Raw genomic sequence first — 23,094 nt, 5'->3', positions numbered from 1 at the left:
GGTTTAGTATCTGCCAAACAGAAATAGTTTTGCTGGGAAGAAGATCCCTCTCTGCTCGTCTCTTGTACGTCTGTACGCCTGGTTCTTGGTGATTTAGTAATGTCTTTGTAGAGGAACAATTGACACGCTTCGCCATCTGACATGTCACAAGTGCGTCGATAGCTCCTATAACACAAACTCATAGACTTCAAGACTCCTCACACTGAGCCGATGTCAGCGGTACGGCCGCAGCTGGCTCTGGCTGAAAGAAAGCAGGGAATTTGAGAGAATCCCTGCGATTCGAAGTCCTGTCATGAAGACTGACATCAGCCCTCTGGATCTGAATCCTCGTGACATGCCGAATTTCTTAAAATAGAGTTTAACACCTCAGGGCCCGAGTTAGATAACAAGACAGCTTTGTGTCAGGTCATGAATGAGATGCTGTGAGGTGGCTGGTGTGCAAGGGTGAAAGTTATGCAGAGATGATTCTGCAGGAGTTTACGTTCTTCATCCTGCAGTAAGACTTCCTTAGGCCGGGGTGGACGAATTAACTTGGAATTTAGAAGCCAGATTGTCCAATCCAGGAGCCAGCAGGTTTTGTTTTAGGAGCCAGCTCCATTATCAACAACTAGAGGAAACCCCAAAAGTTAGGTGCCAGCTATAATTTTTAAGGAGCATTGGCTACCTGGCTCCTGGGATTTGTCCAGCCCAGTCGTAGATTATCCATAGGATTGAAGGAACTGAGTTCATTTGTGTATTTGACGTTGTGTGGGTAAGGAAGCCCTTTCTTGGACAATTGTCCCAAGAATAATTGGAGCTGTCTGTTATCTGTTGGATGAAGAATCTCCTTCCATGCCTTTTTTCCATCTTAAAGTGTACATTAAACCAACTTTGTTTTCTAGTTTTAGATCGATTGGGGAAGGATTAAATCCTGCCTGGTTTTTATTGATATCAGGGGCTCCGTTAGAAAGATTTTTTCCCTCACTTTCTGTCCTGGTGACAATAGTTTTACCAGACATGAAGAGGAAAGTCTGCAGGGGTTCCATCTTCTCTGTCTAAACAGTTTTTGCATTTTTGCATACATGTTAAAATGCTAATTTCAGGTCTAAACTTTACTTAAAACCCCTGGAATTATATATTTCCTAAAAGCAGAGGCCCAGTAGAATAAAATGGTGGCAGTTGCAATTTTAGTGTTGCATGATTAGCTATTAATTTGTTAAAAACTTTTTTCTTTATTGCTATCACATAGGAGGATAACGAGCCCCTATGTGATAGCACTATAGTGGTGACGGGTCCTCCTTTAAGGAGACATTAGGGGTCCCCTAATGTCACCTTTTCACTCCAAGGAAGCTGATAGTCGGGGGACTGAAAGTGATGATGATTTCATGGACTTCATGCTTTAGAGGAGAAAATAGCGAATTTATTTTTGCTTGTGTCCCTTCTCTCTTGCAGGCCACAGCAGACATGGGGGACCCAGGACATTTGGGGGGGGGGCACACATCTGATAGCCCATGGAAGTGATCAGGTGGCTTAACAGCTATGGAAAATTAAAGTGAGGGTAGAGTTAGTCACATTAAACCCTTATTTTTTTAATCAGCAGTGTTTAATGAGCTTTTTTTTTCTTTTTTAAATTGCACCATTTAATGTATTTTAGCAGCTTCTATTCTGCGGCCCCCTCCCCCCCTGTTTACAGGTGTCTCCTTTGCCTAGCAGGTTGCAGAGGAGTCACCCATGCGTGTGCGCCCCTGGCTGGCAACTGAGCCGAGCTGTGTGCATCCACTGACGCACACGGTGCTCGATAAACTACGCCCCCTGTGCCCGTCACCTCTCTACTCACAGTAATTTGACAGGCAGGTGCAGCAGCCTATTGCTGTCCTGCCCTCAATGGCCTCGGTATCCCACGCCTCAAAATGGAACATCGTGGACACAGCAGATCGTCGTATGCGCACCACAACTGTAGAGATCTCCAGTCTTTCTGTGCACCGGAAGTGAGGTAGTTGGAGATCTCGATGAGTTGGAGCTTTCGATAGAACAGGGAGTTTTCCAAACATTGGAAATGTATCTTCTCACTTCCTTTTATAAGTCACCAGGACAGAAAGTGAATGGACATCTCCCCAATTAGACATGTATGGCAAAAGACCGAAAAAACTGAATATAGTTTTAAATCTCCTCCTATAGCTGGGTATACATGGTTCTATTTTCTTTGTTCAACCTGCGGGCTGACAGAAAAAAATAGAACCGATTCTTCCATCAATGCTTACCAGCGTTGATCGAGGAATCCCCTGCTGTCCGTGGCCGATGTGAGAATACCTGAACGGAGCTAGCAGTTCTCTTCGGCCAGGAATTTTCCAACCAGCTGATGCCAACGGTACCCACACAGAGAATTTTGGCCAGTTCATCAAGAATTGGCCGGGATCACATGCCGTGAACTGCACATATGTTTAGGTCTCCCAAAATTCAGGCATGGGTCAGCATTTTCCAGGAGGCGGAGTTGGGACTTACTGGAGCAATGGTTATAAGTCAGGATGAAATAAATCAGGTGGTCACAAATTTTAGGGTGAAGCAGCCATACAATACACGGGGCACACTAAAAGAAGCAGCGACTCGCACACAAAAATACGTTGGCCATTGCGTTTTTGACTGCTGTTTTGTAAATTCCTCTGTTCATGGAAGAATGACCTCAGTCTATGTAATAATGGCACGTTTCTAGTCTTGATTAGTTATCGGCAAGACAAAAGGGTGACTGATATACTAGGCAATGTTATTCATATCCTGCACAGCGGGATAACAAAACCAAGTCTGGACTCTCTTTGCCAGCCACTGTAGAGCCAAGTAAGTGGTAGAGGTTACAATCCCCTGAGGTTAATCACATACCCTCCATAATGGGCGTCCGAGGTTCAGGGAGCTGTGACAGGAGTGACGTCATTTCTCCATCTTGTGTGTCTGAGTATTTCCTGGTGTCAGTGACTCCCGGCTTGTCTTTCAGTTGGAGAATCATTGTTTATTTTTAAACATCCTCGAGGGCAGTGAGGAGAAATAGATGTGGAAGCCGGCTGCTGTTTTATGAAGCTCTGTAAGGGTTTATTATCCTATCTGGGATGCAAAGAGACACTTTGGGGCGCATTGTGAAAACTGGGGCAAACGCAAAGCTCTTGCCCACAGCAGTGACACGCCTCGTTCAGTGTACCCAGGAAATGAGCGATTGACTGCTCGCTGTGGACAAAAGCGCCACGTTTGCTCAAATTTACATTAATCAGTGTCTCTAGAGGTCTTATGATGATCTTGTTAAAGGAAATGATTCGGATGTTCACCCAGCGCTGTATGTTGACTTGTATCTGAAGTGCTGTAAATACGTTTTTACCCTGTTTGATTTATTTCAGATTTTTTTTAACTGGCGCTGAATTTCTTTTTTGTTCAGTCTATTGCTTAAAAAAAATGCACACATATTCATGAAGGAAATAATGCGCGCGTGCGCGCACACACACACACACAAAAAAACAAACAAACACACACACACAGTGGCCAGATTATTATGACCACCCTATCAGTACTTCGTGACTCCACGAGATGTTGAAAGGTGATGCGAGGAATCTGATGCGAGGAATCTGACACTGCACTGTTGCCCTTCTGTTGTCTTGTACCAGTCTTGCCACTCTCCGTTCTGCTCTAACATTGACTAGTCGCTGACGGCCACAATTCGCACGCTCAGACCCAGATTTTCGGATGACAGTCCGGTCTTTAAACACTTTAACAACAGCTGCTCTTGAACATTTAACCAATTCTGCTGTTTTGCTGATACTCCCTCCATGGCTCCGAGCGCCAACAATCATCCCACGTTCAAAGGCTGTTAAATCGCGTTGTTTATCCGTATCTTCACCTCGTGGTTAACAACCTGCTTCCCTATTTATAATGGTCTGGCCCTCTAGCAACTTCAGCGCAAAATTATAGCTAATAATTATAGCGAATTTGCCCATAAACATCAGGTGGTCATAATAATCTGGCCACTCAGTGTGTGTGTGTGTGTGTGTGTGTGTGTGTATGTGTATATGTATAATAAAAAAAGTACCATAACTGTAGAAAAAAACAAAAAAGTTTCCCTACGTTATGTTATAAAACATTTTATTCTTACCCATATTTTTAGTAAAACATAAAAGTCGGGGTCACGTCGGGTAAATAGACACCAAACATGTCAAGCCTTAAAATTGCTTGCGCCCGCAAAATCGCAAAAAAAACTCCCATAGGCAACTATTAAAACTCTTTTACTGTTCATCAGTTTAGTGTTATCAGTGATTAAAGGAGAACTATGGGGTTAGGGATTTTCCCCATAGTTCTCCTTAGGGTAACGGGAGGAGACAAACTAGCGTCCTCCCGTCGCCCTAAGCTCAGTATATAGGGAGCTGCAGCTCGCGGTATACTGAGACGCCGCAGCTTAAGCGGATCCCGACAATTATGTCTGGATCCGCAGAGCTGCATGAGTGACAGCTGACTCTGCCTATTTAGAGGCAAAGCCAGCTGTACCTGCCCCTCCCCCATCCGTTCCGCCAGTCAACGCTGGCGGGGAGGGGGGAATCCAGCCCCTCCCTTGGCAGAGAGCCGTGACAGGATCGAGAAGTGAGCGAACCCTGTTATGTGTTTGCTCACTTCCCGATCTACTGAGCCGACCTGTGACAGTCTCATTGTCACAGGTCGGCTAGAACTATGAGGTGAGTGAAAAGCATTCACCTCATAGTTCTCCTTTTAGGCTGGGTTCCCACCTAGGTGTTAGAAATATGCGTGTATGACGCGCGTTTTGGGGTGCATGTTTTAACCGCGATTTGCAGCCCTCAAAACGTCAAACGCGCGTTTACGAGGACTATCCGGCTGTATCCCAATGGATACGCGCGAGCGCAGGGCGTTTTTCAGCACGTTCCGACGCGCTGAAATACGCCCAAGTGAGAACCATGCCCATAGAAAATAATGGGATGTCGATTGCTGGGCGTTTTACAGCGCGTCGATCAGCGCTGTAAAACGCCCAGGTGTGAACCTGGCCTTAATGGCTCTAAAATTATTGCTCTCACTCCGACGTTTGCGGCAATATGCAACATGTGCGGCACGTAGGCGCACCTGACGCATATATGCGTGTGTATGTGGGGGGCGGGGACTTAAAAAAAATGTTTTAAAATTTTTTTATGCTTCTTTTTTTTTTTAATGAATCTTTAATTTTTTTATTACATTTTTTTTTTTTTTTTTTACACACACAACTTTATTGCTATTACATGGGGGGCTAAGAAGCCCCCTATGGGATAGCCAATTTACATGACAGGTCCTCTTTATGGAGACATCAGGAGTCTCCCAAGACCCCTAATGTCACCTAAGGACCTCCAGAGAAGCTGATGAAGCGGAGATCGGCTTCATCAGCTTCTCTAGCTGGAGAGTGACACTGAATGCAGGAAGTGATGTAATCTACATCACTTCCTGCATTCGGGGACTGAGAGGAGATCAAAGGGAGTTCGTATATGGAACTCCCTTTGATCTCCTGTCACAGAGCCGTGCCGGTCCCGGCCGCATCGGGCACAGCGGATCTCGGGACCGGCAGTGACAGCTGCTGATACAAGCGATGGATCGTCTCTCGAGACGCTCGATCGCTTGACTTTAAAGCTCCCGGACGGCCGTGTAATTACAACGGCCGGCCAGCCGGGAAGCTGCTCGTCGGGCTCCACCGTCCTCGACGAGCAGACGAGTGGATTTTTCAAGCTATATATTGTGATGTTAGGGGAATCCAGCAGGACACAGGCTTTGCAAATAAAGTTTAAGTTTATAGCCTCACAGCAGCAAAATAACACAACAGTTCATCGGTAACTTGTTTAGTTTTGGATAGGATGTGGAAGAGTTGGAAATTCTGTGAGGTTTTTGCTATCTGTCCCCTCCATTTGTTCTGCTGGCATTGTAAGTGGGAAAGGAAGTGATGGGAAATCCAAAATGTTACAGTTGTCAGGTACAAACAAACAGGCTGCATTTCCACCATTTTGTTTCTTGATATCGAACAAGCTTTATTGCAAGTAGTGCAAACTCATAGAGCCAGGCTGTGGCTCATCACATACTGCCAGACCACTTCTTGGTCATGACCCCTATTAGGGATAAACACAAATGAGTAGGAGAGGGTCTGGCGATGAGCGATGTGCCAGAATCTGCCTTTGTAAGTTTGCATTTGTAATAAAACACATTGGCTATCCAGAAAAAAAAAAACAGCGGAAGGGCAGCCTGTTTGTATCTATTTGGATACTGCATGGAGGGATGGATTGCAATGGGTATTCACCTGTGACTGGTGGATGATTTGTCAAACCGCCTAGAGCACTAATTACTTTATGTATATTTTATAGTTGTCACCAGAACAGGAAGTGATGGGAAAGCTTCCAGCATAATGCCTTGAATAGGCAAAATGACAGAGTCTCTTTTTAAAGTGGATATGAAAATGAAGATTTTCTCTGTTATAGGGAACATTTAGAAATGTTAATTGTGCCTAAAAAAAAATTGCCTTTTTCTCGAATAGCAGTGCACTTCCTGGTCTGTGAGTGAGCCTAGGCACACCTGTGCTTACACCCTCATAGTTGTATATCTGCCATGTGAGATCTCAGGCACTGCTGCCTCTGACTGCTAGTCTCAGGAGATTTGGAGTGAGATTTGCTAATCGCTGTTCTCCATGTTGGAGGTTCTGAAATGGGGAAGGAAAACCCTGCCTGTACCAAGGCGGCCACCTCCACACAGAGACACTGTGCATGGTAAGACAGTAATGGGAAACAGATCTTTTGCCGGGAGGTCTTAGGCCACACTGATGACTAGTCCTTTACCCCCTTGAAGAGGAACTGAGCTCTGGAAGCTGTGCCTAAAAAGAGAGAGGCTGACGGCAAATAGTAGGATGGTGGTGGAGCGGTTTTCTTTTCGGCATGTCTTAAGTGGGATAAGAAGAGTTAAATCGAACCATTTGCTTCTGAACTTTGATAAGTCAATGGGATTACACTGCTCTCATCATGCTTTTAGAAGTAGGCTATTTTTTGAAAGAATGAGACTTCAGCTGGGCACAGGACAGAAATAGCTGTATGAAAAAAGCGGTAAGGCCATTTCGTCATGGGAGAGCTCTTTACTAAGTTTAGCCTATTGTTTCAAGTGAACCTGTCACTCTTCACTTGAATCGGTACAGTCCCAAGTTAGCATTGCCAAATCGCACATACTACAAATAAATAAAACTAATACTGCATTGCGTCAAATTAATTTGTGTAGCTCTAGTATGTGGGCCTTATAAGTCTTTAGGTTGCATTAACATACAATAAAGCGGGCCTTTCCCCCCTTTCACTATGAATCACAGCAGCATGCAGCTCTGCATACTGATATGAAATCATCTTACATTCATAAGTTAAACAAACATATTTTACTTTTACTTACAATTATTGTTTTTCCACTTCCTGGTCCCCATTGGCATTAGTGATGTAATCTGTGCCCAAGCGTTGCATCCTGGCAAGGTTACATCAGATTGCTCATCTGTAATCTCATAAGGAATAAGGGAAAGGCATTTTGCCTTTGCTTGGTCACATGTCCTAGTCACAAATGCCAGAGTTCCAGAAAGTAAAGGGAGATATGTTAATCTAGTAAAAATGGCCACTGTGAGAAGGGAATGGGAGGAAAAGAAAAATAAGGTATGGAAAGAATAAAGAGCTGGAAATAATCTAGAAGTATCTGTTTGTAGATTGTCATTACTAAACATTTCTAAAGGTGTATTTGTTGTCATTTCAATGATATGGGTCAAGTTCCTCTTTAAGGCGTGTTGTGGGCTTGTAATGCAGCTTAAAGGCTTAGTTTACCTTTCTGACCATGTTTCATGTTGCAACCATATTTAGGGTGTAACATGAAACATGGTCACATCGCAAACCTTGGTACGGACATGGACCGAAGGAAGAATCTGCAGTATTGAATCTGCGATCCACTGGTTGTTGTTGCAATACTTTACTGGCTCCAATGCAAAAAAAATAAAAATAAATAATAAATGTACATTTAAAAATTAAAAAAGTTTTAAAAAAAGAAGTAGTGTGCTTTTTATTTTATTTTTTCGAAAAGGGGGAATTTCCCTTTAATGCATTAAAAAAAACAGATGTATTTTTTTTTTTAAGCCAAAGTGCACCACAGTACATTGTGGTTTGCTGCAGTTGGGGTGCATTACCTGCTACTGTAATAGTTGGGGTGCCATTCAAAACAACTAATAGCACCACAATGTGGTTCTCACCTTACCATGCTTTGCAGTGATGCACAGTAAAATTTGTGTTTTTTACTGTGCTTTACCGCAATGCAGAAAACGTGAAAGGTGAAGTACTGTTGAAAATAGTATTGTTTGGTTTAACAAATTCTCGCCCATTCATTCTTCATGGTCTGGGTACTGGAGGTGTGTTCTCTGATAATACATGTTGTGCCTAAAGTGTATTTCCACTTTTGCAGTCATATTTGCTAAAACCCCCACTATATGTTTTTTTATGTATTCCTATTCACCGTTCATACTGAAAAATATGTAAATCATTTCTGACCTTTTAGTTGTCTCTGTTGAGCAGGTCTTGGACAGACTGCAAGCTTCTCTGTACAATTTCAAAGTGACGGGGAAACTCTGTGTGTCCCCATAGAAAGACTAGGGAAACTCTGAGTTTCCTCTCCTTAAAGTGGACCTTTACCCATATCTTTAAAATAACAACAAACACACCTTTTAGAAATGTTTAGTGATGCCAATCTACAAACACATAAAGCTAGATAATTGCCGGCTTTGTATTCTTTGCATTCCTTGTTTCTCTTTTCTTCCCCAGTCTTCTGACAGTGGCCATGTTTACTAAGGGCAGGTTACTAGCTCTCCCCTTTTACTTCCTAGAACTCTGGCACATGTGACAAGGACGTGACCATGTACATCATCTCAGGGGAGGTAAATGCCTTTCCCTGAGATCTCCTGAGATTACACATGAGATTTCCCAGCAAAGCTCGTCAAGGCAATGACAGGGCAATCCCAGTATGCATTGCTTTGGCACACTGAAGTCATTTTGCCCTTTCAAAGCAGGAAGTGAATGCTCTTCAAGTGCAAGTGTTTCCAATCACAGCATTTTACACCTGACATGTCTATGTTATTATTAATCATGATAGAGGGATGCATTGGTAGAATGTGATTTTTGAGGGTAAAAGTCCTCTTTAACATATAAGGCTGCTAGATCTTTAACCCCTTTGTTAGAAGTGACATTGTTCATATCTAGTAGCCGACCTTTGTAAGCGTCTCTCTTTTTCAAAGTGACAGGAAACTCTGTCCCCATAGAAAGACTAGGGACACTGGGAGCTTCCTCTCATTTACATACAATGCTTCTAGATATTTAACCCTTTATGTGGACAGTGTTCAAATCTAGTTTACAACTGCTAATGAGATTTGCCAGCACAGTACAGACGGGGTTATATATGATGCACATTACCCTCCCCACTTCTCTTACTCTCCAGTGAAAAATTCAGTTTAGAGAAGAACTTTTCTTTCAGAAACACAAGTTGAATGGTAAGCCGCAATCTTGAATCATTTTTATGTTATGTGAATGAGGACATGTAACAAATATTAAATAGGTGTTATCCCATTTCAGCTACAAAAGTGGAAAAACACTTTATATGTGTCTCTTCTGCATCTCAGAATGTTGGAAGGTGAAAAAATGTAACAGCACCAAAGCAATTTTAGAAACGCTAAAACCTGCTCTCGGGTGGGAAGGGAGAAACTGTGCATTGGATACTTCTAAAGTTGGGTATACACGTGTTTATTTTCTTTCGGCCAACCCACGTGCTGAATGAAAAAATAGAACAGATTCCTCCGTGAACGCTTATGTGTTGATGGAGGAATCCCCTGCTGTTTCTATTGTATTCTGACAGCGACAGCCGGCTGCTGTCAGAATACCCAAATGGAGCTATCAGCTGATTGGGTGTTTTGAGGAAGCCATGTACAGCGACCTACCAACCATGTTCTGTCTACATTGCAAAGATAAGCACATAGACCCAGTAATGTTGTCTTGGGGAGGGGGGGCAGAGAAGGCAAAATACAGGCAGATTTAACTTTAGCTTTAGGGCTCGTTCACACCAGATGCAGTGCGTTCCGGCCCGATTCTGGCCAGAACGCACTGCATTGCAGCCGGCTCACTATGTTGCGGGGCAGGAGGAGGTGTGGCGGTCCATTGAAGTGAATGGCACTTTAGCCACGCCCTCTGGCCGCAATGCGTTCGGCCGCACCGGATCGCAAGGCACATTATGTCTGCGGTCCGGTCCAATCTGATCAAAATGCTGCAAGCAATGCGGTGCAGTGCGTTCTGGCCAGAATCACACCAGAACACACCATCCGGTTTGAACAAGGCCTTAAAGTTTGTTAGGTTTTTATGTTTTCTGTGTCCCCATTGGGGAGATTTTACCTCGCTTCCCATCCCTGGGACACTCGTACAGGATATTAAAGAACATAGTTTTGGCTGGAGTTGAGCTTTGTTGACCCAGATACCATTTTTTTTTTTTTTTCTGGTTGTTTGACTTTGGAGATTAGGTCATTTGTCTAAACACAGTAATTGCGGCAGGATTTGAAGCATGAGACTTTGACTTTAGGGAAGGGGAACGATTTTACCCCCAGAAAGCAATTAGATCTTACATTTCTGACCTGCAGTGGGCAAATGTCAGCTGGATTTTGATTGGCTGCTTTGCAGCATTCACTTTAAGTTGCGCTATGTTCCCCCCCTCTGTCGTCCCCATTGTGTCGTCTCTTTAATTCAGCATCCATTAAATGAGTTAATGTTCAGCGGTTGATGGTTGCCGCGGGTTGCTATAGTAACTGCAGCATCCTGGACATTTTCTGTTGGATTAACAAGGGCTGACAATATGCTTTCTCAGCTGAGAAGACTTTTTGCAACACAATCATATTACTTCCTAAGCTGAAATCCGTGTATTAGAAGCAACTGCCATTTCCAAAAACTGGAAGGTGGCGGAGAGCAAGCATTTGGGAAAGAGAAATTGAAAGCCATATGTTGCACATATAACTTTGCTGCAAAAACAAACAAAAAATGAAGCAACTACAGAAAAATATGCGTTAACGTGCCAAAAATTAAGAGCTGAACTCCAGGCATCAAAACTTTCATTCAAATATGTATACTATAAACATATCCAGCAGTCACAAAGCATATACTGTATGTATATATGTATATATATATCTCCATGTTGTGTGCACCAAATGCCTTTGCAAACCAGGTTTTTACCTTAGAAACCCTTAGAAACACAGCTGTGACTTTGTCACTGGGCTGAACATAGCCTCTGCAGAGAGCAGAGCCGTGGGAGGGGCCCATCAGACTCCACCCACTACAGGCTGCCTGCAGAAAACTACAGGAATGGGTGGAGACAAGACCAGTCACCCTGCACAAGGAGAGAGAGCAGCACTGACTGATCTTTATTAGGACCAGAAGCTCCTGCAAAGTTTTGTGTTGTATTACTGCACAGACCTGGAAAATATACACAAAGATTCACATAAGAATACACATACATCTTGTATTTAGACAAGATGTATTATCCTGGAGTTAAGCCGACGACGCAGTGCCTCTGCTGCATTGAAATCCCCAGCAGTGCTGTCAGCCGGCCCTTTTCTTCTTGCCAGACTACAGACCTCACCTTCTCCATGCCATAACTCCATAGAGAAAAGGTGTTCTGTAGCTTACTAGGGATTAACAACACTGGGATTTCAGTGCAGCAGAGGCAGGTATGTCAGCCAACTAGAGGAAGTGAGGAGATTCTGGCAGGATCGCCAGGTATTTTTCTGTACTTTGAAAACATGGAAAAATGTTCATGAATTGCAGAGATGTACTGAATGGGTTTTATTTTCTTTGTTCAATTATGCCGAGACATGCACTTTATTTCACAACTGGGGTCCCCAAGAGACATCAGAATCCAAGTGTGACTCTTCTGGCCATCAAGCATGTCCAACTACTATTTGTTTTGGGTTACGTTGCCTTTGAAGGCCATGTTCACGTTCTGTGTAGTGTAACTGTTCTCCATACTTTCTCTGCAGGTCACAGAATTTGTGCGTCTTTCAAACATGGGAAATTCATCTATATTCATGAACTGCTGATCATCTTACACTACCTGCCAAAAAAATCCTCACAAGTGGCCATTCCTCCCTCCAATTTCAGAAGCTAGCTGTCCCCATCGCCTCTCAGAGCCATGTATGGAAGTTCTCGTTCTGTCGGGAAGCTGGAATCCAGCAGCCAAAGCCCTGGACGCTCCCCACGGCTTCCCCGTTCGCCACGCCTGGGCCATCGTCGTACTAACAGCACCGGTGGCAGCTCTGGCGGTGTCCCTGGTGGAGGCAGCAGTAAAACCTTGTCCATGGAAAATATCCAGTCTCTGAATGCGGCGTACGCCACTGCCTCTCCCATGTATCTCAGTGACCATGAAAATGTGGGGGTAGAAACGCCGAAGAGCACCATGACCCTGGGCCGTTCTGGGGGCAGGCTGCCCTACGGGGTGAGGATGACAGCCATGGGAAGCAGCCCGAACATTGCCACCAGTGGGGTGTCCAGTGATGCCATTGCCTTTGGAGATCACCAGATTCCGCCAGTCAGCATGGCATCAACCGTTCCCCATTCTCTGCGCCAAGCCAGGGACAACACCATTATGGACCTTCAAACCCAACTAAAAGAGGTTCTAAGGGAAAATGACCTTCTCCGAAAGGACGTGGACGTGAAAGAAAGCAAGTTGAGTTCGTCCATGAACAGCATCAAGACTTTTTGGAGTCCAGAGCTGAAGAAGGAACGGGCATTACGCAAGGATGAGGTGTCAAAGATCTCCGTGTGGAAGGAGCAGTACCGGGTGGTCCAGGAGGATAATCAGGTTAGTGTCTCAGTTTTCAAGCTCTCTATAGTGTAAATCATGATAGATTTTTAGTGGAGACGGGTGTTGGGAGTTAGTCTTTGAGTGTTATTGTTGTTGTTACTGTAGATGTTACAGTCACAGTTATGGGAAGTGTCTCAGAGGGTAGTGTCTCAGAGGGTATCTGTAGAGCCCAAAACATCCACTCGACATGTGATACAACTATATTAGGAAGTATTTAAAGTGTGTGATCATGTCCTCCCTCCACTGCACAAGTCATTATCTCTTCTCTGTGTATTATTTTTCTTTCTCTCTCCCCCTCCTCTCTCTCTCTCTCTCCCTCCTCTCTCTCTCCTTCTCTCTCTCTCTCTCCTTCTCTCTCTCTCTCTCCTTCTCTCTCTCTCTCTCCTTCTCTCTCTCTCTCTCCTTCTCTCTCTCTCTCTCCTTCTCTCTCTCTCTCTCCTTCTCTCTCTCTCTCTCCTTCTCTCTCTCTCTCTCCTTCTCTCTCTCTCTCTCCTTCTCTCTCTCTCTCTCCTTCTCTCTCTCTCTCTCCTTCTCTCTCTCTCTCTCCTTCTCTCTCTCTCTCTCCTTCTCTCTCTCTCTCTCCTTCTCTCTCTCTCTCTCCTTCTCTCTCTCTCTCTCCTTCTCTCTCTCTCTCTCCTTCTCTCTCTCTCTCTCCTTCTCTCTCTCTCTCTCCTTCTCTCTCTCTCTCTCCTTCTCTCTCTCTCTCTCCTTCTCTCTCTCTCTCTCCTTCTCTCTCTCTCTCTCCTTCTCTCTCTCTCTCTCCTTCTCTCTCTCTCTCTCCTTCTCTCTCTCTCTCTCCTTCTCTCTCTCTCTCTCCCCCTTTTACCCTCTCACCCTTGCTATTTTTCCACTCACAATCTCTTTCCTTCTGTCTCCCTTCTAACTCTTCTAGACCCTGTATCTTAATTTCCTCAGCATATCGCTGTCCCTGCTGCTGTCCTTTTCTGTTCTCCTCTCCCCCATATTTCTCCTCTTGTCATGTCACCACTCCCACTTCAGAGGTTGCACATTCTATTCTTCAATTTTTTCTTTTTTTTCTCTTGGAAGCATTTTTGGATTCTTTTAGACTGATCAATGTTTTGGCTGCTTTAGGAGCTGGTCCCATGGCTGATGTGTAATCTCTCAGTAACCTGCCACATTCTGGACGTTACTGGGAGCATTATGTAAGAAAAATGCCTAAATACAACTCCCTCTGCTCTACTTTTCACAATGCATTCCAAACAGGGCAAAACTTTATATTCAAGTTTGAAAGAATACTAGTGAATGTTTAGCGCTTTCAATAACTGCTTTTATTGTCTTTATCTAAAAAAAAAAATGTCACTAATGTGTATATAGGACATGCAGAAATTAGTATTTCATATTATTTACCACTTAATGTCACTAAACATTCTGCAGGCTCGTTCATCAGATGTTGCTCTAAAATAGACCTGATTAACAGAAAGATCACACGGGAGGCAAACAACCTTCCTCGTCTTTCCCAGCATAGTTAAAGTGAATCTGCCACTTTGTCAGTTCAGGTCAATGACAGGTTCTCTTGATAGGTCTTCCCCACCCACCCCAGTTTCCCCACTGCACTACTCACCTGTGGGAGCCTTAAAGCTAGCCTTACACTGCTTGAACGTCAAAATTCGAGCTGTGTGTGGCTCTTTTATTTGATTTTAATATTTTATTTTAAAAGAGGTTTAACAGCCAATAAAAAACCAAACAGCATTATAGCTCATAACAAGGAAAATATATCCAATGAGATCACATGGCACTTATGAATATGGTCAATGGTAGTAAAGTGGCATCAATAAGTAAAGCACAATCATACCCACATAACATTGATGAAAAAACATACAGGTGGTATGTGTAAAGCGGATCAGTGACCAAAACCAATATCTAAAATGAAGAACCCAAATATAATAGAATAGAAGAGGGGGGAAAAAAAAGAAGAGAAGGAGAAAAGTAGAAAAGAGGAATAGTAGGGAAAGGATAGAACTTTTCCCAACTCAGTAACTGCTTCAAGTCTTAACTGGCCAACACAGCTTTATTATTTTAAATTAATTAATCAAGTTCCTGTTCACACGATTTCCGTTTTCTGTGCTGACCTGATCCGTACGCTCCTGCACTAAAAATGCATCACAATGTATCCCTATGTGTTTTATGGGCTACAGTTCTCACGTGCGCAGTCCGTTCAGGTTACGACTGAAAAATACTGCATGTCACATTTTGTATGGTTAGGAAACGATCCGGAAACGCAAAACGCGTCAAAAACGCACTGCAGCTAACATACTGACAGCCCCACTCCAGCAAAAAAAAAACATTTTTTTTTGTACTGGAACACATCAAAAACGCAGCAAAACACATAGCACCGCGTCTGCCTATCCGCACCTGATCAGGACCTGAAACTCATGTGAACAGGCACAGTGGATTGGGGTGCGGGATGCAGAGTGGTAAGCAGTAGATGGATCGGTGCACATGTAGGCCAGGAGGTGACCTCACTTCGAGTAGTAAGCATATAATTTACAGGATTCTGAGGAACATATTATTTATTAACAAGGAGGTCAATTCAGGATACTTGGGCTGTCGCTAGGTTGGAGAATTGTCTTAGCAAGTTTGTAGCTAGCGAAAGGATCCTGGGAATTAGAAATGTATTTGCGAACAGTAAAAGGCTCTTTCATTGTCCACTTTCAATCTGAGTTGGTATCAGCCTCTTGCAGTCCTCTTCTAAAATGCTGGAAAATGTTTATATAAATGTAATTGTTTTAAGTTTAGAAAGATCTGCCGTGACTGATGGTCTACATGTGCTGAGGCTGTGAAACAAATATTTGTTGAATAGTGATATTGTGACTATGTGGATTTCTTTTCATACAAGACACATTTAAGCATTACCAAAGAAATTGCGGGGTTAGATGGGAGGTGGAAGGAATAAGAACATTACCAGGATAAGGGAAACATACACTGCCTAGCCAATAAAAAAAACTTGCACACTCTAATATTTTGTTGGACCACCTTTAGCTTTCACCAAGATCTTGTAGTGATGATGGGAGAGTCAGACCACTGCATAAAGTCTTTTCCAGCACATCCCAAAGATTCTCAATGGGGTTAATGGAGTCCTACACAACTTGAACACGATGAATCCTGGCATTGTCATCTTGGAATATGCCGTGCCATCAGGGAAGAAAAAATTCCATTGATGGAGCAACCTGGTCATTCAGAATATTTTAGGTAGATGGCTGACCTCATTTTTTGGTGGTGGCTTTGTTTTGGACAGGCAGTGTATAAAGGAAATAGGAAGTGAGTCCAGGGTTGTTACTAGGTCAAAGGATAATATAAAGGGGGATAGTGGTAGAGAATAAATCTGGCCATACATTTTATTTTATTTTATTTGCTTCAATCCGCGGGCTGAATGACAATAATAGAACAGATTTCTCCATCAAAACTTACAAGTGTTGATTAAGGAATCCCCTCCTATTTCATTTGTATTCTGACAGCGGCTGCCAGCCTTATTGGCTGCTGGCTTTTTTAGTTCGGAGATTTTCCAACCAGCTCCTTCTGTCAACTGATCGAGGGATCCCGGCCAGAACAGTTGCACCCACTGTGCAAATTTAGTCTGGTTCCCGAAGAAGCGACTGAAATTCGTATAATGTGAGGCCAACTTAAGGATTGTCTCTCGATCTCCTATTTTCTCCTCCTTTTACCAATCACTGGGGATTAGTGGCACTGTGTCACAGCCACAGCCTGATGACGGGGACCCTGCGAGGCCCCGAAAGTACTTGCTATTGAATGACATTGGTTGTCATTAAAATGGACAATTGCTGAATATTACAGCTTGGTGTGCTGGTGACATCCTTTATTACTTCAGCCACAGCCTCCCCACGGTCCTGAGACTGAGTACAAGTGTTGTTTGGAAGCCGTGTTGTGCTGAGCTGTCCACTGACTGAGTCCCCCTCTGCTTTCATCGCACTGCCAAGTGCTGGTTGTCATGTCATTCCTGGATGAGAAGGGTTGGTATTTAAACGTCTCAGCCTGATCTTAAGATTGGGGGGAGCTAATTGGTAGATTAGAGAAAACTAGCTGCACAGACTAATTAAACATGGCATTCATTTAACTACGCTTCCCTACAGCTGAGGCTTCCCTACAGCTGAGGATGCTCAATATGGCTCTTGAGTTCTGAGCTCTCTTGTTAGTTTAGATGGAGAGGACATAAGTCATCGCGTTTTCCTACCATTTATATTGATCCGGACATTTCCTTATCTCTTTCCAGAAATGAAAATATATGTGAAACGATGAGACTGACTTTTGGAAGACAAAAAACTTTTCCTTGTTCCACTCCTTACCGAAAGTCCCTTGTAATGAGTGGGGTTCTCGCAGTGACTGCGGATGGCGCCCACAAACAAACAGGGTCCCTTCATCAGGCTTAGCATTGACAATGCTAAGCCTGATGAAGGGACCCTGTGCGGTCCCGAAAGCACTTGTTTAAATGACAAGTAACTTCAATAAATGAAGATTTTGTTATCCTAAAAGGATTTGGTGTGCTGGTTACATTACCACATATTGACTTTGGAAGAGTTTGTCCTAATGCTGGTCCCATCACATTGAGCTGTAGAGCTCAGTGCAGTTGGTTCCTATGCCTGTGTTGTTACTGTCCTGGGGGCTGCATGGCTTTATATTAGAAGCTCCCAGTATTAAGGCGTCAGATATTTACTGACTGTTTTCTGCATCCTAAAAGTCAATTTGCTTGTGATTAGCAACCCTGTAAAATAGTTATTTTAATAATCATAATTTACAGCAGGGGTCTCAATCTCAATTCCCTCGAGGGCCACTTGACAAAGGTTTTTCTCCCATTGGGGCCGCTCGCCCCCATGGGAGAAAAAACCCCCAGTCGTCTCACATAGTACCGGCTTGCGGGCCGGTACTTTGAGACGACTGATTTACAGTATTTATTGCAGAACCACATTTGGGCTCCCGACCTACAGGTTGAAGACTCAGGCCTTCACCCGCCTATAGATTTTAGACTTGTCCTTGTCAGATATGGGACCGATTCCTTTCTCCTGTAGATGTTGGTTCAAATAATTGTTCAATATACAAAATTACTTTTCCCTAAGAACATTGTATGTTCACAAAATGAAGATGCTTCGGTTACAGGAAATGCGGCCTAATATTATGTGCAGTTGATTAGTTTTTGTTTAAATTTGGCAAGTAATTAGTTCGATGGTATTAACCATTTAGTTGTTCAAAACAATCATTCGATGCAAGACCAGTAGAAAGTTTACCTGGCTTTGATCTGATCACTTTTAATTAGAAACATTGAGCAGAATCTGTCAAACTGTTCCTGTGAAATCGATCGTTTTTGCTTCAGTTGATTGGATTCACCAACCTGATTTTACACACGTTTTACACCCTGCGAGTTAAAGTTAATAGAGATAACGCTTGGACAAACATTCATACGCCAAAGACGTTTTCTAAACTATCAGATTGTCTCCTTCGATTTGATACCATGAAGTCAGTTCGAAGGGATTAAAATACCAAAGAAAACGAAAGATATTTGCTGGAATTGTTCAGAATATTGCGATGCGTTAGTTGACTGATAGATACGTGTACGGCCAGCAGCACAATGACCATCGCATGGCAAGTTCAGGATATTAAAAATGCTTCTGTGATTTCTGTTTTAATAAAATCCGCATTCCTCAAGCTTGCTTCGTGTTCTGGACCGCTGGCCAGATCCTGGAACATGTGTGAAGATATTGTGCGTCCTACTGTATACAACACCAACGCATGGACTTTTTTTCCTTTCTCGTGTTCTTAGAGCCATCTGTCAACATTTACTTCTAGATTTTGCTGTTCTATGTTGTTTTTTTTTGTATATTTAAAGCTGAACTCCAGGCAAATAAATATACGCAAGCTAAAGCAACTCTGAATTCATTAAAATATCATTGAAGAGCTCCAGGATTCATTAACATTAACCCTTGCAGTGGGGCTACCCTCACACCTCAAGGGTTAAGTGCTCGCTTCGGTCTATGGACAAAAAAACAAACAAACCTATTTACCTGATCGTCAGTCCTGCGGCAGTGGCTGCTCACCTCTCCCTTCCCCTCTGCTCCGGCAGTGATATCCTTGCTTGGCGTCCTTCTGACATGGTAATGTCAGGGGTCCTTAGATGCCAGAGCCCAGGGGAGAAGCGGCTGCGGGGACCGGTCTAGCAGTCAGGTGCAGCCAAAGATCAGGTGAGTATGTCTTCTTTACTTTCCTCTCTAGACCACAATGAGAACTTAACCCTTGCAGTGTGGGGGCATCCACACTGCAAGGGTTAATTTTAATAACTCCTGGTTCTTTTGTTTTATTATATCAGCCTCTTGTGGTCCCTTAACAGCAGCGCTCAGACTGGGAGATGGAGAAGCAGCATTAGTAGGCAATCAGTTGTACCGCAGTGCTTACAAGGAATGCTCAGTTTGGAGGAACGAGCAGAGTGACAAAGATGTGCTGATCAGTGTGATGCTTCTCCTTTCACTGTTGAGCTGTGAAAGTCTCAGGACTGAATGGTCAGAAATACAAATCCTTTGGCAGGTAAAACAGTTCATTAACCACTTGAGTCCCAGGTGCCATTTTAAAATGGTACTGAAAATCAGTGGACTCCTGTAGGTCCAGCCAGGGTTCAGGCTGTCAGTGATTGCCAGGTACTTCCTCTGAGTACGGAGGCTGGGGCCAAGCTGTTGCAGCTCTGTGCAGCATCTCTGTGCTGTAGTGATCAGTTGCTGGCTGATTGCAGTCAGCAATATGTCACTTTTAGAAGTGATCTGTTTCTGCACAGCTCATGGGATCAGGGACCAAATCCAGACAGCTCATGAGGAAAACGCATATATAGAATTAAATTTTATATATATATACACACACACACACACTGTATATACACTATATATGCATATATACACGACAAAGTGCACTTGTCCTTTAGGCTCCTTTTTTAAGTGGGAGTAAACCACCAAAACTAAAATTAACATTTTGTGCCCCTGGGAGGTTTTTGCTATAACGTTCTATTATGCACAACTTATTATCACATTATGGCTGACATGCTTTGCAGATGCTTCCCTCCAGCGCTGCGATAGCCCTGGCCAAAAGAGGGTTTTTTCCTGTATTTAGCAGCTTCTGTGCAGCGGTGTAGGTGCACTGTTCTAGGAAACCACTCAGATGCATAAGGGGGGGTCACACAATGTATAGGTATGTGCTAACCTTTGACCTACCAGCAGATAAAAAGGCCCTAAAAGATTGTAAACAATAAAGAAAGATTTGTACAAATAGGTTGAGGATCTTTCTGGAGATAACACATTAACGAAGTCGTGGAAGACTTTTTTTTAAAAACGCATAAATAAACCCTTAGGGGACTAAGATAAAGTGGTGCCTGAAGGCACGGATGATTGACATTCACACCCAATGTTATGGTAACCTGATTGCTGTCAGTATCTATTGTTGTGAGAGATGATACAGCCTGCAGCTACATAACAGAGTACTTCAGATACTGCTAACCCCATAAATGTCCAATAAAAGCGAGCGTTGCTCCCAATACAGCGTGTTTGTAGCGTGGTCTTTTATTAGAAAGATTGTTCGACCACCAGATCACGCAGGATATAGCAGATAGTTAATGTCTATAGGTGTTCTTGAACTACTGAACAAATATGAATGTATGTAAACTCTTCTTTTACAGGGAGCTCTTTGGTAAAAGTGATCTTGTGGTGACAGGGTTCCTTTAAAGTGTTACGCCTGTCTTTACACACACATGAACTGTAATGGCATCCCAGTCTTAGTCAGTAGGGTTCAGTATTGAGTTGGCCCGCCCTTTGCATCTATAACAGCGTCAACTCTTCTGGGAAGGCATCCACAAGGTTTAGGAGTGTGTCTATGGGAATGTTTGACCATTCTTCCAGAAGCGCATTTGAGAGGTCAGGTACTGATGTTGGACGATGTCAGGCTCGCACTCTCATCTCTAATTCATCCCAAAGGTGGTCTATCAGGTTGAGGTCAGGACTCTGTGCAGGCCAATCAAGTTCATCCACCCCAAACTCGCTCATCCATGTCTTTATGGACCTTGCTTTGTGCACTGGTGCACAGTCATGTTGCTACAGGAAGGGGCCATCCCCAAGCTGTTCCCACAAAGTTGAGAGCATGAAATTGAAACTAAATGTATGATTTCCCTCTATGTACTTACTTTCCAGCCCCCTCTCATTTGTCTCTAATCAGTGAAAAAAGCCAAAGTGTATGTTCATGTATGGGTCCATGCAATAGTGAACATGCCTAGGTGCGATTGATGCCTTAAAGCTGAACTCCAGGCCGACATAAGACCTAGAATAATGCTGCTCTGTATTTATTAAATCATATCTGAGCTTTGCGCCCATCTAGTCCTGGGAAGTCCCTGGTCTTTGTGTCCTGAATGTCGTGCCTGAGGGCTAAGAACTGGAATTTCAGTCTCTGCCTACCCTGCTTCTTGCTTTTAAACTGCCCTGTCCTGTGGCTTATGTCTCATAACTCCCATTCTGGTGGTGGCAAAATGTTACGTTTTCTACTTGAACTTATTTATTGTTCCCAAGGCATTCACCCGATTTTAGATCTGAAGCCTCTCAATCTGTTCCTTTTTGGATGCAAAAATTCTATATTGAATCGGCCAGGTCAGTCATTGCCTTCTTTCAGTAGAGGGATCAGTTTGCCTCAGTGGACATCAAGGATGCCTACTTAAACATTCCCATCTTCTCGCCCTATCAGCACTTTGCTGTAGGTACAGTCAATTTGTTGCCCTTTCTTTGGCCTTTCCACGGGGGCCTCAGGTCTTCACCAAGGTGCTTACCCCAATCCTTGGCAGATGGACTCCTTAGGGACTTCCTCAGTCCCAGGGGAATGGTCTCTCCACATAGGTGTTCCAAGCTACATGTCGCAGGTGGCAGAACGCCGGTCGTAGACCTCCTTGCTTCAAAGGTTCAACATCAAATTGGACATTCTCCCAAAAATTAGTATTAGGACTTTTCAGGTGCCACATTAAAGGAGTTAAATATAAGAAACTTTTAATAAACAGGAGATCATGTATGGTGAAGAAGAAGGAACACTCTTTTCTAGGGACTCAGGCTACTGGGAATTGGAGAGGGCTTGTTTGATGATAACAAGATATGAGATTTGTTTCGCTGGACCGTCAGCGCCCGAGTGCCTGAACGTTCCCTGCCTGAAGAGACAGCAGGAGATGGGGAAATTATGAGAATGGACATTTGTTAACTCACCTCCTGGGCAATAAAATGCTAGATGTGGCAAGAACAAGGAAATCGGTGGACAGAGTATATTACTTCTGCAAATTCTTTGGGTTTTTTTGTCAAATAGTTTTAGTTGGATATATATATATATTAGTACAGTTAACATTAGTTCAGTTATATTTAACATGGTTTTACATTATTAAAGCTAGACTCCAGGCAAACGGCTAAATACACAAACGTATATGGGAGCTGTTTTACCTGTCAGCAGCAGCAGGAGCAATTTCTTCTGCGTTGGGGCCCATTGTGTTACTGCACTGTTAGGGTTCATACACATGGGTGTATGAACCCTAAACAATGCTTGATTCAGTTCAGCTTAGTTTTTTATGCATTTGAACACAACAATATTTTATGTCATGGGCCAAAGCATACAGTTGTGTTGTGCTCAGTAATCTTGTGCTGTGTTCAGCTGCATAACATGAAATGAGAAAATTCTGAATTCTGCGTAATTTTCGCATGTACGCCTGTAAACACATGGTGGGAATAAAAACTGCGCTACATAAATTAATGAAGATTTTTAGAGATGTGAAAGTTTCATGGCCGTTTATGATGGCAAAATTCATCTAAAACCCTCCATATACGGTACAGACTGATTGTGCAGTCACCTTTTAGATTTAAATGTATGTAGTTCTTGGGCGTAAAGAAAAAAATCTATTCATTCCCTTTTTGTTAAAAAAAAAAAAAAGTTTCAAAGCACCATTTGCCCTCTTCACACCCCAGCACTGTCCTCCACATCCTTTTCCACTCCGTGCTGCCAGGTTGAATGATACCCAGCTTCCTTCAACCCACTTCTTGTAAACCCAGTTTGTTTAGGGTATGCCATCCAGTGTTAATTTTGACGGTAAATTTCAATTTAGTTTTAGTCTTTTGACTAAAATTCCATTAAAATTTTAGTCGTATTTAGGTCCTCTGAATTGTTTTAACTTTAGTCTAGTTTTATTAGACTAAATCTCCAGTA

General features: G+C 43.2%; 1 protein-coding gene across 1 annotated transcript in view; it reads left to right on the top strand.

The window, feature by feature from the left end:
* The window catches only part of ERC1 (ELKS/RAB6-interacting/CAST family member 1), a 210,556-nt gene that overhangs the window by 27,693 nt on the left and 159,769 nt on the right, over positions 1–23,094 (top strand). The window contains exon 2 of the mRNA XM_018576477.1: positions 12,044–12,864. Coding sequence (XP_018431979.1) covers positions 12,196–12,864 — 669 coding nt within the window. The 5' untranslated portion in view covers positions 12,044–12,195. The remainder of the gene's footprint in view (positions 1–12,043; positions 12,865–23,094) is intronic.

Source organism: Nanorana parkeri, unplaced genomic scaffold, assembly GCF_000935625.1.
Source record: "Nanorana parkeri isolate BGI_ZX_2015 unplaced genomic scaffold, ASM93562v1 scaffold67, whole genome shotgun sequence".
Lineage (NCBI taxonomy): Eukaryota > Metazoa > Chordata > Amphibia > Anura > Dicroglossidae > Nanorana > Nanorana parkeri.
The sequence above is the reverse complement of the archived record's forward strand: the minus strand, read 5'-3'. Positions and strand labels throughout refer to the sequence as shown.